This window comes from Erinaceus europaeus, chromosome 1 (assembly GCF_950295315.1).
Source record: "Erinaceus europaeus chromosome 1, mEriEur2.1, whole genome shotgun sequence".
In the NCBI taxonomy this organism is placed as follows: domain Eukaryota; kingdom Metazoa; phylum Chordata; class Mammalia; order Eulipotyphla; family Erinaceidae; genus Erinaceus; species Erinaceus europaeus.
Window position 1 is genome coordinate 185890157 of NC_080162.1, and position 15958 is coordinate 185906114.

The window sequence follows — 15958 nt, forward strand, 5'->3', positions numbered from 1 at the left end:
AATAACAACAATAATAACTATAACAACAATGAAAAACAAAGGCAACAAAAGGGAAAATAAATAAATAATTTTTTTTTAAAAAAAGGAAATTACAAAAAAAAAAAAATTTAAACCTCCAGGGGATTATGAAATCAAGGACAAGTTGAAATATTACAAGGAATCAAAGGAAAGCATAAACATTTCTTGCACAATCATGAAAAAAATGTGTTACCATCTATAAAGTCACTTCTACTGGCAAGAAGAAAACTTAAAGAGGTTAATTAAAATATCAAAAATCACCAAACACAAATAGAATTCTTATTTAATTATCTTAAAGAAGATAAAATCTTATAACATGGGGAAATGCATAATGATTATACAGAAGACTTTCATGCCTGAGGCTCTGAGGTCCCAGGTTCAATCCCTGGCACCACCATAAACCACAGTTGTGTACTCTACTGCCTCTGCACCTCTATCTCTTTCTCTCTTTCTCTCTCTAATATTGAAAGGTTAAAATGAATTTAAAAATTGTGTCAATTCACATTCTGTATGGTTATATTATTGCTATAACAAAGAAAATATTTTACATCAGTATTCTAAATTTAAAGAGTTGCAATCATTTTTTTTTTCCTCCTCCGGGGTTATTGCTGGGCTCGGTGCCTGCACCATGAATCCACCGCTCCTGGGGGCCATTTTTTCCCCCTTTTGTTGCCCTTGTTGTAGCTTCGTTGTGATTATTATTATTGCCCTTGTTGACGCAATTCGTTGTTGGATAGGACAGAGAGAAACGGAGAGAGGAGGGGAAGACAGAGAAGGGGAGAGAAAGATAGACACCTGCAGACCTGCTTCACCGCCTGTGAAGCAACTCCCCTGCAGGTGGGGAGCCGGGGGCTCGAACCGGGATCCTTATGCCGGTCCCTGTGCTTTGCGCTACATGCGCTTAATCCACTGCGCCACCGCCCGACCCCCTTGAATCATTTCTTAAGTGTTATGCCGTTTAACCTTTTCAAATGAAGTGCTTGTTTTAATGGAAAGTATGCATTTTGCAGTAATAACAGAACATAATGTCCTTGGCTAAGGTATTCTACAAACTAGGTCCCTTCCTATATGCTATGTTTCACCATCACAGGATTGACAAATTTATTTAAGGAAAAAAAAATATTTAAGGAATAAAAATCAGAATTCAAAAATCATAACCTCAACTTAAAGAGCCAATTGTCTTAAAATTACAATCATTGAGGCCCTAGATCAAATACAATAGCTCATTAGAATGGAAAGTAATAGGAAAAAGGTTTTTATTGATATGTCCAGATTTGAATTATTATGCTCAACGCCTCTGGGAAAGTTATAGACAACAATTTTAAGCAAAGAAATGCTTACTAAGAGCTGATTTCCCTGAATTGTTTACTACTGCAGGCAAGTAGACTATCACAAATCAAAGGAATATTTATCTTTGATATAACAAATGCAATTTTCAGAAGTTCAGAAAAATAGATTTTTATATATTATTAAAAGTAATATTACAAATAAGATTTATTTATTTATTTATTCCCTTTTGTTGGCCTTGTTTTATTGTTGTAGTTGTTGTCGTTACTGATGTCATTGTTGGATAGGACAGAGAGAAATGGACAGAGGAGGAGAAGACAGAGAGAAGGAGAGAAAGACACCTGCAGACCTGCTTCACCGCTTGTGAAGCGACTCCCCTGCAGGTGGGGAGGTGGGTTTTTGAACCGGGATCCTTCCACCGGTCCTCGCGTTTTGCGTCACCTGTGCTTAACCCGCTGCGTTACCGCCCGACTCGCACAAATAAGATTTTAATGATGAATATAGACAAAATGCTCTTTTAAGCCTAAGAAATTATACTCAAAATTCAAATATAACACTTGAATTTAGCATTGAAATATAATAGTTATAGAGTAAAAAAATTTTAAAAACTCAACAGAACATTGTTAAAAGACAAAAAAAAGCAGTCAAGCCAAAATGTTGTCAAATAATATATCTTTTTATAAAGTGTATATTAAATGTAGTATGAAAGCTCTCTATCATTTTATCACCGTTTAAAAAACTATGTCCATTTTCCCAAGATCTGAATCTAGTCAAAATAGATTACAAAATGAAGAGAGATTACTTCTCTCTTCTGACTTCTATTTTCAAACACATTGCATTAGAGAAAATCACATTGGGGCCAGCTGGTGGTGGCACACCCGGTAGAGAACACATATTGCCAGGAGCAAGGACCCAGAGACAGACTTGGTCCCCATGGTGGGGGGAGGAGCTTCATGAGTGCTGCAGTTGTCTCTCTTACCCTGCCCCCCCCCATCTTCCTCCCTTTCTTTCTCTCCCTCATTCTCTCTGTCTCTATAAATAAAATAAAAGAAAGCCACTAGAAAGCCGAACACCAGTGATAAAGAAAGTCATATAAAAGAATGACGAAACAAAGACTCTCAAATAACCAACCTCAGATATCTAAGTTCAGTTCCCTTCACTGCTTCTGAAAGTGTGTGCTGCAAATCTTTACTACCGGTTTCTGGACACCTCACACTGATCAAGCACAAATAAAAACAAGAGTTCAACTCCACAGAGAAATAAAGGCCATCAGATAGCAATTTCTGACTTCCCTCTTTCCAGAATGACCCTTGCCTTTAACCCCTCCCTCCTTCCTTCCCTCCTTGAAGAAACCTGTCACCCCCAGGCTCCAATACTTCCCCTAGGCTTCCTCAGGACCTTAATCTATCTATTACATCTTCCTGTCTGCTTCCAGGCTTGGCTCCCACCAGGGATTACCAGGAGATTCCTACAGATTTTCACTTTGCTCTCTTGTAACCTGTTTCATCTTCTCCTTCCCTTTGATTATATTCAAGGACCCAGGACAAAGTCTGTCTTCAGCTTTCATATTTCAGCTTTTTTTTTTTTTTGGGGGGGTGGAGCTTTGGCTTTGGCTTTGGCTTTCACACATCACTGATGTTAAACTTGAAAACATTCTAATCGTCAAGCCCAACTTCTCAGCCTTGACACTACCCTGACACTACTCGCTTCTCCAAAGGTCATACTGGTATTTCAAAGAAACCTTACTCCTGGGAACTAATAACTACTTGGTTTTCAAAAGATTATTCCTGATTCTGTTTTGTTTAAATCTTTAACTAATAAGCCCAAGCCACTGTATACTAAACTCTTCCTCTAACCTCTAAACATTGGCTTTTTAATATCCTACCCATAGATTGTGTGTCTCCTCCATCAAATTGCTTGTTTTGAGTCTGATTTCTAGATCTCTATGGCAGCAAATATCTTAAGTTCAACAATATTCCTGCCTTCAAAAAGTTTAGTAGATTTTGCAGCTTAGCTCTAAAACCAAGTCTACCTTCTTCCTTTTCTTAATGTTCTTTGTATACCATTTCTCTAATAACAACCGGTCTTATCAACTATTAATGAGGGGAGAAATGTCTACTGGGAACTCGCTTCTCCACTGCCTTTAGTTGAAATTAGACTTTTCATTTATTTATGATGCCAGAGATGAACCCAAAGTCTCATATTTTGTTTGTATTTGCTTTATCTGGTTGTTTCCTTGAGCACCTGCTTTGTTGTTTTTTGTTGTTGTCTGTTTGTTTTTTAACCATAGCACTGTTCAGCTCTGGCTTATGGTGGTGTGGGAGATTGAACCTGGGTCTTTGAAGCCTCAGGCATAACAGTCTGTTTGCATAACTATTATGATATTTATCCTCTGCCCTAAGCATCTGCTATTTACAAAGCACTGTGTTTAAGATAGGAAAAGCAAGCACAACTATGAAGTAAATGCTGAGTCCTGTTCTCTTGGAGTTTGCCATCAAGATAAGTGGTTTTCTTTCTAACTGCTACAGCAAAAACACAAATCAGCTTCTCTCAATTCAGCCCCTTCTTTTTTTTTTTTTTAGAGATTTAATATTGATTTGCAAAATTATAAGATAATAGGGATATGATTTCATAATGTTCCCACCACCAGAGTTCTGTGTCCTCATTCCCTCCACTGGAAACTACACTAGTTCTCCCAAGATCACAGATATGGGTTGGCTTTATATCTATAACTACTATATGTTTTTTCTGACCATTTTTAATTTTATTAGTGGTTTAATATTGATTTATAAAATTATGAGATAACAAGAGTATAATTTTGCAGTTCCCACCACCAGAGTTCTGTGTACTCACTGGAAGTTGCAGTAGTTCTCTCAAAGTTAGATATGGGTTGACTATTACTTCTGTAACTATCCATCTATATTTATATATATTTGCCCATTTTTTTTCTATAGTCCTGCCTTCACTTCCTTTCTAAGTCACATCTACTTACATTGGAAGTAGTATTACTACTTCCAAATGTCCTTCCTTTGTTCCTCTTCACTCCCTGGGTCCTGATGGAATTGGAGGTCAAAGCCCTCTGGTCATTTTCCTCTAACCTTTCTCCCCCTCTGGGAATATGGACCAAAATTCTTTATGGGGTGCAGAAGGTGGGAGTTATGGTTTCTGTAACTGCTTCTTGGCTGGACATGGGTCTGACAAATTGATCCAAATCCCCAGAGTTTTTCTATCTTTCTCTAGTGGGGTAGCTATACTTTTTTTTTTTCCTATTATCCTGACTTCACTTCCTTCTTTCTATTTATTTTATTTTATTTATTAAGAGGAAACATTGACAAAACCATAGGATAAGAGGGGTAGAACTCCACACAATTCCCACCACCAGAACTTCGTATCCCATTCCCTCCCCTGATAGCTTTCCTATTCTTTAACCCTCTGGGAGTATGGACCCAAGGTCACTGTGGGTTGCAGAAGGTGGAAGGTCTGGCTTCTGTAATTGCTTCCCCGCTGAACATGGGCGTTGACAGGTCGATCCATACTCCCAGCCTGCCTCTCTCTTTCCCTAGTAGGGTAGGGTTCTGGGGAATCAAAGCTCCAGGACACATTGGTGGGTTGTCTGTCCAGGGAAGTCTGGTTGACATCATGCTAGCATCTGGAACCTGGTGGCTGAAAAGAGAGTTAACATATAAAGCCAAACAGATTGTTGACTAATCATGAATCTAAAGGCTGGAATAGTGCAGATGAAGAGTTGGGGGTTCTCCATTTTGTAGATAACTACTAGGCATATTTTAGTTATATTCCAAAGGGCCTGTGGCTATACTAGATTTTTTTAGAGATTTAAGATTTACAAAATTATAAGATAATAGGGATATAATTTCATAATGTTCCCACCACCAGAGTTCTGTGTCCTCATTTCCTCCACTGGAAACTACAATAGTTCTCCCAAGATCACAGATATGGGTTGACTTCTTATCTCCTGTGAGAAGTCCCTCAAGTCAAGCCACAAAAGGTCGGAACTTAAAGGAGCACTTTGAATGAATAAGGGACCCACTTACACAAGTCACATTAAATATTGAATATCTGGCTAGGCAGTGGCACACCTAGTTGAGCACACATTATTACCAAGCACAAGGACCCCAGTTCAAGCCCCCACTCCCCACTTGCAGGGACATATCACAAGCCGTGCTGTAGTTGTCAACCTTTTCTCTCTCTTTTTACCAGTCTCACTGTCCTTTCTCAATTCATATCTATCCTATAAAATAAAATAGAAAAGAAAGAAAAAATGGCCACCAGAGTAGTAGACTCGGAGTGTTAGCATGGAGCCCCAGCAATAACCCTAGCAGCAATATTAAAAGTGTGTGTGTGTGTGTGAGTGTGTGTGTGTGTGTGTGTGTGTGTGTGTGTGTGTGTGTATGTGTGTGTGTGTGTGTGTGATTTATTTACGAAAATTATAAAGTGCTATGTTAACTGTAGTTATTTCATAAAACAGTGTTCTCTGGGTCTTAAAGCTGACTGAGCACTTACTAGGATACACTAAGAGAAGGTAGGTACAAGGAGAGAGCAAGAAAGAGACTCAGTCACATAGTAAAAGGGTGGAACAGACTGTCATAGAAACAAAAGTGATATACTAATTAGAAACGATATGTGTTATTCTGTGTAACAAGAGCAGAGGAAATAGCAGCTACTGACTATTTATAGAGGCTTTTTGAAAGCTAGGCCCTAGGCTGAGCCCAAAACTTACATCATGCCTTTCTAGTAACCTGAGGAATGTAACAGAGCAAACTTTGTTGTATGAGTCAAAGCCAAGACAGGTAACAAATTTCAAAATACTTCGAGACACATAACTCAAAATCATGTTTGACCTTTTTTTTTTTTTAAATCCATGGACCCCCTCTAGGCAATGTTATTCATATAAAATGAGACAGACTCAAACTTTTTAATGCACAGACCATATGTTAAGTCTTTGAAATGTTGGTGTTATTCTATAAGAGACAGCTATACATAAATAATGTCAAAACACATAAATTATGATGATGTTGTGTATGATACAGCAAATCCTAACAATGGGATTTTCGAAGTTAACCCAAATGCCAAATAATTTGATTATAGCAATAACTATCTATTGCCTTCTTAAACACTAAGACAGCAGGAACCTCCCACTTCCTCTATAGAGCCTATATTTCCCCCAGTCCTGGAACCTCTAGTGTGGAGCTCACTGTCCTGCATGCTTCTCTCAATTCATACCAAATGATATTGCATCTGCTAACACCAACCTAATCAAGCAAGGGGTACCACGTCGTCATGCTTCACATCGGACTATATCCAGAGACATCAGGAGTGGAAAGTCAACCCTTCAGCCTCATTACTGGGTGAGGCCTTTCCTTTCTCATAGGATTCTCTAATTCCATTTCGGGTGGTTCAGTTCCTAACAGAGTCCCAAAATCTAGATATACACCAGGTCCAATGAGATAGGACATATGTTCACATATATTTATAAATTAGGGCAAAATATGTACCTGAAAGCAAAAGTGCACAATAGTCAGCAGTGGGTCAATATATGCAGCAAGCAAATAGAAAGACCAAAAAAGACACCCTAAAGTTCCTAATGAAATAGTTTCTACTTAAACGTAGATACCTTCCTCACCTACTTCCTACTACACTCCCCTCAGTCACTCCAAAGCTAACCTTATCAAAATAAGGATTACAAAAGCTGAATAAGGGCAAGAGACTGGCATACTTTAATGATGACTCTTTAGTCACTATCAAGCCACCCCATCAGCTGGGGCCCTAGTCTGGGAGTCCTGAGATTCCCAAACAGACATGATGGGCCTCGAATAAATCCCTCTCACCATTGTTACCGGTCATCTCTAGCAGGAACAACACAATAGACCCCTTTGTGGGCCCCCCCATAGGACCTTGCCCTCAACTTGGATCAACAACAGTAGAGAATGTTTCATCCACTGAAGGGAGGCTGGACAACATACACTATGTTCTACCTGAGGAAGATGGGTCCTGATATTGGGGCAGCTTGGAATGTTCCTACTCATGACCACAGGATGTGAGCTCAGATCTACAGGGATGCAGAGGTCACACAGGCTCCTAAGCTGAATATGGGCTCCAGATCAGATCAAATTGATGGAGTTCACAATCAACAATATTTATACCCCTTTCCCATATTTGGGAGCTACTCTCTTCCCTGATCCAACTTTCTGGTCCTTTTTCCAACCTTGACATCATCTCCCCAGACAATAACTTGGATCCACCTGCTTATCAGATGTCAGGCTCAGGAAAAAAGAAAAAAAAAAAAAAGAACACTAGTATAGTTATGAGCCCTTTGGAATATAACTAAAATAGGCCTACTAACTATCTACAAAACAGAGACACCCCCCCACCCCAACTCTTTATCTGCACTATTTCAGCCTTTAGGTTCATGATTAGTCAACAATTTGTTTGGCTTTATATGTTAAGTCTTCTTTCAGCCACCAGGTTCCAGACACTACCATGATGCCAATCAGACAAATCTGGGCAGATGACCCCACCAATGTGTCCTGGAGCTCCACTTCCCTAGAGCCCCACCCACTAGGGAAAAAGAGAGGCAGGCTGGGAGTATGGATGGACCTGTCAACACCCATGTTCAGCGGGGAAGCAATTACAGAAGCCAGACCTTCAACCTTCTGTGCCCCATAATGACGCTGGGTCCATACTCCCAAAGGGATAAAGAATAGGAAAGCTATCAGGGGAGGGAAGGGGATATAGAGTTCTGGTGGTAGAGTGTACCCCTCTTATCCTATGTTTTTTGTCAGTGTTTCCTTTTTATAAATAAAAATTAAAAAATAAATAAATAAATAAAAATGAGACAGAAAAGGACAGAGGGAAGGACACTACAGCACCAAAGCTTCCCCTACTGCCCTGCAGGCACTCTTCCAGGTAAGCTTTATGGCCTTCAAAGTCTATGCTTTATTTTTTTAAATTATCTTTATTTTTACTGGATACAGGCAGCCAGAATTCTAGAGGAAAGGAGGAGATAGAGAGTGAGAGCAACAGAGAGACACCTGCAGACCTGCTTCATCACTCACAAAGCTCTCCCCCTGCAGTTGGGGAACAGAGGCTCGAACCCGGGTCCTTGTGCACTGTAACATGTGCACTCAACCAGGTGCACCACCACCAGGTCCCAGTCTATGCTTTGATGGACTTCCATCTATCTTGGAAAACCAGGATTTTCCCAGAGGTATCGTAGTCTACCCTCACTTCCAAATGTAAATACAAAGAGTATTCCCTTTCACTCTCAGAAGTGTCCCCATTAGCCAAAAAAAAAGGTAGCTGGCCTTCCTGCCCCATGCCATTTGTCAGCTAAGCATATTTACAGAATTTACCAGACCCAGGACAAAATAAAAATGTGAGGACCTGTATGCAAAAGGCAGGGGAATTGTGCTATTGAGTGTGCTGAAATATAAAACTTTCATTTATCTTCTCTGCTCAGACTTCACTCTCCCATGGGACTTCACTTGCGAAACACAAGTTCAGAGATAAAATTAGCTGCAATTTCAAAATAGTGATAGCAGAACACTAAATCAACATCCATGAGACCACAAGTGACAGCATGGAAGAGGCCACCCTCTAGTCTGCCCTGTCTTCATTTGAAGTTCTTGAACCATCCCGATTCTGCCAAACCCTATGACTGAGTAACAAAACATAAACCAGCCGCAACTAATGTCCAGACTTCAGACATAAACACTGATTATTAGGTCCATAAAAATCACTGTTTGTAAGAAATATCTTAGAGTCTTTCTAGTGATACACAAAATTTCATTTTCCGAGAAAACAATCATGTAAATTCTAGCCAAATTCAGTCACTCTCTAACATTCTGTTTATGACCTAAAAATGAATTATTACTTTAAGATAAGTCACCCAAAAATGTTAACCCATCCATGATTAAAAATAAAAATTTTAGAAAATAAATTGGGGGCAGAGTGGTGTTGCACCTGGTTAAGCGCAAATAGTGAAAAGCGCAAGGACGGATGTAAGGAGCCCTGTTCATGCCTTAGACTCACCACCAGCAAGGGGATCACTACACAAGTGGTGAGGCAGGTCTGCAGGTGTCTGTCTTGCTCTCTCCCTCTCTGTCTTCCCCTCCTCTCTCGATTTCTCTCTGTCCTATCCAACAATGACAACAACAAAAATTTAAAAGATGGCTGCCAGGAGCAGTGGGTTCGTGGTACAGACACTGAGCCCCAGCAATAACCCTGGAGGCAAAAAAATTAACTGAAACAATAGTATCTTATAATATTTTTGATGCCTCATATAATAATATAATCATGTTTCTGCTTGTTTTTCTCCTGCTTTAAGCAATTACTATGTTTAATTTAAAACAGTGTTATATAGATATAAGCAAAACTTACATAGCTTCCATAATCTATTCAGAGTAAATAGGAGAAAAGTGAAAAAAGGATTTTAAAGATAACTGAGAAACTGTCTTCAGAATACCTTTAAAGTATTTAACCATTTGTTAATGAAACAGAAAGGAGGAAAGAGAGAGAGAACACCAGAAAAATCACTCTGGAACATGAGATGCCGGAGACTAAACTTGGGACCTCTTGCTTGAGAATTCAGCAGTCCACCCACTGTGACACCCCTTCACTGCGAAAATATCCATTAAAATGAGGCTCATTGGCCCAGGAGGTGACTTAGCAAGTGGAACCAAGAACTTCTATGCATGTGGTCACAAGTTCAGTCCCCAGTATCTCATTATGACTGAGTAGTACTCTCTTTGCACTCTCTCTACATAAAAGATACATATTTAAATGAAAAGATATATAAAATAAATCTTTTTAAGTTAAGTGGTAGGTTAAAGGGTAGATCAATGTATCACTTATTCATTCAATAAGTATTTACAGCATCACAAATACTGAACAAAACTCTAGAGAAACACAAAGGAGTAATCTGTACCCCTGTACCTGGCTTATAACCCAGTAGAATTAAACAAATCAAGACAAGTGCAAATGTTATCTGTGAAAGAGGTATAGAGGTCTGGGTGGTGGTGTATCTGATTAAGCATACATGCTACCATGTGCAAGAAACTGGGTTCAAACCCACCAATCCCAACCTGCAGAAGGGAAGCTTGACAAACAGTGAAACAGGTCTGCAAGTCTCTCTCTCTCCTCTATCTCGCTCTCTGCCATCTTAATTTCTCTCTGTCCTATCCAATAAGAAATTGGAGGGGGATAAAAAGGGAAAAAAATGGCTACCAAGAGTAGTGGACTCCTAGTGCGGACACTGAGCCCCAGCGATAACCCTGGTGGCAGGAAAAAAAAAAAGAAAGAAAGAATGAATGAAAGAAAGAAAGAGAGGGAAAGAAGGGAAGAAAGAAAGAAAGGAAGAAAGAAAGAAAAGAAAAGAAAAGAAAAGAAAAGAAAAGAAAAGAAAAAAGGAAGGAGATTCAAAATTGTGAGTACACCAGTCTGCTAGATAGAGAAAGGAGATGGACTTGGAGAAGTTTTCAGGAGGTGAACTGTGAAATCTCAGTAAGAATCCAGCAGGCAGCAAAAAAATAAAAATAAAAAAGAAAGGAAGGAAGGAAGGGCCTGGGAAACTGCCAAAACAGCATAATGGTTATGGAAAAGACTTTTATGCCTGAGGCTCTGAAGTCCAAAGTTCAATCCCAGCATCATCATAAACCAGAGCTGAGCGGTGCTCTGGTCTTTCACATTCTGTATCACTCTCATTAAAAAAAAAAGTAAATAAATAAAATATTTTGAAGGAAAGGAGGAAGGAAAGGCCTGAGAAAACATGACACTCCATGGAAAGAGTTGTTCTACAGGAGAACAAGCAAGCTCAAAAACAAAACTTTGTTCAAAAAGTATGTGCCTGGGCAACAACTAGAGAGAAAATGCATACAAACCGATTGATGTTTTGTATGCGGGGAGGGGGCAATGTTCATGGAGGAGGGGTGGAGTGAAAGTAAAGGTGCACTGTTCCTAACAGGTCAAAGGGCTGGAAAACGAGGACAGAAGGGAATCCAAAGTATAACACATAGAAGTCAGTTTTCCCCACAAGTCACATGATCGAGCATGTCATCAAGGGGAATAATGCCATTTTCCTTGCTTACTGGTGAGCCTACCAGGGAAGAAAAGTCTGTTTTCTGACTTTTGATCTTCTTACAAATAAAGACAGGAACTATACTTCATCCTCATTCACAGCTGGTGGTGTTGACCAAAAAATCTAAAACCATGACTAATGTAACAACTATTTAAATTTCACTGAGGAATGCACTCTCACATGTTTGTAAGACTAGAAATAAGTCAGGTAAGCTTTGGTTTAGGATGAAACTTAGGTCAAATAGTTCATCTACGTGTGTATGAGTGAACATATGTATGCAAGAGTGGGAACAAAAATGAAGAAACATAGAAAGTCTGTAATTCCTCAATAAGCAATTTATTTTATACTTTCTGTGATTTCTTATTTATTTATTTATTTATTTATTTATTTATTTATTTACTACAGCGAGAAGAGAGAAGGAGAAAGGAAACCAGAGAAGCACTCAACATCACTCTAGCACACACAATGCCAGGAGTCAAACTCAGAGCTTCATGCTTAATACCTGGCCATAATTTCTCACCTAACTCCATGTTACTAACTTTTCTATCTTAGGAATAAGGTAGTAATAGTAGGGCAAAGCTCTGGGCGGTGGTACACTTGATTGAGCGCACACACTAGAGTGCAGGAACCCAGGTTCAAGTCCCTAGTCCCCATCTGCAGGGTGGAAGCTTCACAAGCAGTGAAGTAGTGATGCAAGTGTGTGTCTCTCTAACTCTATCTATCTGTCTGTCTGTCTGTCTATCTATCCCCCCTCTTCACTCTCAACGTTTTTGTTTTTATCTAAAATAAATGAATAAAATAATATAGGGAAAATAATGTTTTGCATAAAAATCAACAAATCAGTTATTAAGGTAGAGTATTAAATTAGCTGTTCAGCTTCTGAATTAACACTCTGAAAAGCACATTTTTTAAATATTTCTATTTATTTATGTTTAATGAGAGAGAGAAAGAGAAAAAGACACAGAGAGAAAGACCAGAGCACTGCCTAGCTCTCTAGGCTTGTGGTAGCATTAAACATTGAGCCTGAGACCACAAAACCTCAGGCATAACAGTCTTTTGCATAACTAGCCCTGCAAAGTACTATGTAATATGCCAGCAAAAAGTAATAACTAATACAATTTAAGAAATTAAAATCTGGGAGTCGTGCGGTAGCCCAGCGGGTTAAGCACACGTGGCGCAAAGCACAAAGACCAGTGTAAGGATGCTGGTTGGAGATCCCAGTTGGAGCCCCCTGCTCCCCACCAGCAGGGGAGTCGCTCCACAAGTGGTGAAGCAGGTCTGCAGGTGTCTATCTTTCTCTCCCCCTCTATGTCTTCCCCTCCTCTCTCCATTTCTCTCTGTCCTATCCAATAATGACAACACCAACAACAACGACTACAACAACAATAAAAACGAGGGCAACAAAAAAGAAATAAATCTTAAAATAATAATAATAATAAAAAGAAATTAAAATCTTCAAAAGTCAAAAACTGCCACCAGCAAAGTTTCTTGATAAACGTTTTTGGGTCTATATACTTACCATAATGTTTTTTGACACTACTAAAAGAAAGTATATAGCAATCCTATTTATCACCAATTACCACTTGATTCTCAAATATCTGTGTTCCTAAAGAATGTGGCACTTGGGATTCAAATATATTGATTTTGTTTTCAGAAGCCACTCAGTGTATCTCACACCCCTGGATCCATTGTTCTTCCTTTCCTTCTTAACCATAGCCAAGAAGTAAATTTCCTCTATTGTGATTGTAAGCAAAAGGTTTACATCTTTCAGAAAATTGAACAGGAAGCTTGACCTCTGAAACACTTCCCTTAGGGGGTGGAGGTAAAGGAACAGAATGTTGGAAAAAGAAGGTCAGAAAAATTTTGAGTACTAAAACTAAAAAAAAAGAAAAGAAAAAAAAAGTCTTTCAGTGGTAATTTCCCAGGTGTCTGGGTTAAAAAGCAGTCTATCCCCAAATGATTTATCTTTGCAGCCTTGAATAGATAAAATTCAAATTTGAGTGGTATCCCCGAAGTTTCTTTAACTCAGTCTTGCCCCTTCTGGCTGCAAAGTGAACGAAAGGGTTTCAAAGCAGACTTCCATCAAGTCAAGATGAAACTTTAAAACTAAGTTTCTACCAGTTCTAGGAAATCTTGAAATTGCTTGGCACGAGTTTTATTCTACCACTCTACTGGCCTCAGTAACAGGGATCGCAGGAGCTGAGCTGGGGCCAAATTTAAACTGGGTGGGGGGAGGGAGGAGCGTGGAGGGGACAGGGTGAGGGAAGACGCTACAGCACTAAAATGGGGTGAGTCCTACATGTGGTATTAATATGTAACAGCTACTAGAGTTCATAACCCCAGTGCTCCTTCTGTAACCCCCAACAAAATCCTATGCTTCAAAGATTATTCTAACTAAAGGAACTTCACAGCCATGTTACCTAAATAGTAAACTCCTGCTCCAAAAGAATGAAGGATTTTTTTTTTAATCAAGTGTGCCTAAAATGTTGCAGGGTGAGTTTTAATCACTGAACCAAAGACTCAAAACAAAATCCCGAGGAAGGAAGGGAAGGGAGAACATCACACAATGTAATGAGGAAGCAGTCCAGGAAGGTGGATAAAAAAAAGTGAAGGAAGATAAGAGAGGCATCAGGGATTCCCTGAGCAAGTGCCTTCTTCCATGCTAGCTAACTTTTCAACTCCTCAGCTCTCCAAGGCCCTAGCAACTCAGTGCAAGGGGGGAAATCCGCACAGGAGCCTGGCGCTGGCGACCCGGACGCGAGGACCCAGCCCCTGGTCCCTCCGCAGACAATGCCGCGCACGCTTCCCGCTGCCTCCCGGGGACCCGCGCCCGCCCCGCCGCCTCTCTGCGTCTCCGCGCGGGCGCTCTCACCGACACCAAGAACTCCAGGGTGCCCACGTAGTCCCGCTCGGTCTTCTGGAGCTCGCTGAGCACGCACACCCGGAGGCGAAGCTGCTTCTCCAGGTCCTTGGCGCTCTCGTTGCGGCCATCCCCGCGGCTCTCGTCGCTCATGGTGGGAGCAGGATGCGGGGCTGCAGGCTGGGCTGCGCTGCGCTGCTCTCCGCCCCGCGCGCCCTCCGCTGCCCCCGGGCTCTGGGAGGCGAGACGCTAAAGTTGCTGCCTCCGCAAAGTCCCGGGAGGGACCTACGACTTCACATGCTGGGGAGAGGCTGCGGTGGGGGAGGAGGGGGAGGAGGAGGACAAGGAGGAGGAGGAGGAGCAGGCTCGCTCGGGAACTCTGGCGCGGTTGGTGCGGGGCTGTGCGCAGCAAATTCCTGGGAGCTGGAGCTCTCTGGCCCGGGACCTGCCCCGCTGCTCCGGCCTCACACGGCCCAGACTGGAGGGAAGGCGGCTCAGGCAGCCACAGCGGTGACTTGGACATCAATCAAATGCTTTTTGTATCCATGTGACTCCGACCCTTTACCCTTCGCCAAATCTCAGGAAAAAGGAAACACAGCCCTGGGGAGTGTGTTGCGTGCCAGCTAAGTACACACACACACACACACACACACACACACACACACACACACACTCACATACACACCCTTGAGATGGAACTAATTGGAGATTCCCAGACCTAGGAGGACATACTCCAAGACACAACTCCAGGGTTGCTCCTGTGACTCCAGCCTATTGTTTAGCTTTAATGTGTTTTTGTACAAACCCTGAAAGCAAAGAAACAAGTCCCCACAGTTACATAACTGGATGGGAACAAAACAACCATGGCGTTGGTCCTCTGTTTTTTTTTTTTTTTTTTTTTTAAGAAACGCATTGATTTTTGGTTTTATTCAAGTACAGAACCGGTCTGCTTTTTAAAAACTCAACTGAGAATATCTCAAGGGACTGATACCATCCCAGCCAGTACTTGAAAAGTCAATTAGCATAATAAATGAAGACTCTGGGAAAGTGACAGCCAGGCTCTTACAATAAACTCCAAATACAATAAGCATCACCATTTCACTGTGCTTTTGTGGAGGGAGACCTTTGACATGTCTTTAATTTTTTTTTCAACACCAAGATAGCATGTAAGATCAATCAGAGGCAAGAATAGTGCCAGTTTTAAGACGGTGTCACTAACTGAAGAAGCGAAGCTGTTACTGAATGCACATCGAGATATATAAAGAAAAATCATAGGAACTAAAAATAGAAACACAAAACTTTTGCCCTGATATTTATTGCCTTTTTGTGCTTAGAAACAAGATTCAGAATCTAATGAGAACTGAATATCTTCAATTAACTTAGCAAACAATACACATATATACCAGTATATTGTTCCAATAGTGCCCACACATTTTCAGTCATTTCTTTCTACTTAGAACAACTTTTAAACAGCCCACACTAATAATATTCAAATAGACACATGAGGTAATGCTTTGATGTAAGGCAGTGTTATGGTAGTGTGTTCCAATACTTGATAACACTGTCAAAAACTGAAAACTAAAGATGCTTTCCTCTTTGAATATATTAAAAATAATCAGTTTTCTAAGTGATGCCTTTTCAGTGTGGTGAGTCACTATGCCCCTGTGTGATGAAACTAAAGGGACTGCAATTTTCTTCTT

At 40.5% G+C, this 15958-nt stretch overlaps 1 protein-coding gene across 2 annotated transcripts in view; it reads right to left on the minus strand.

Moving 5' to 3' along the window:
• PREX2 (phosphatidylinositol-3,4,5-trisphosphate dependent Rac exchange factor 2) overlaps nt 1-14838 on the minus strand; it is a 300270-nt gene extending 285432 nt beyond the window's left edge. For both annotated transcript variants that reach the window (XM_060200550.1, XM_007527146.3), the window contains exon 1: nt 14271-14838. In XM_060200550.1, the coding sequence (XP_060056533.1) occupies nt 14271-14411 (141 nt within the window). In that variant the 5' untranslated portion in view covers nt 14412-14838. The remainder of the gene's footprint in view (nt 1-14270) is intronic.
• Between the last annotated feature and the right edge of the window lie 1120 nt (nt 14839-15958).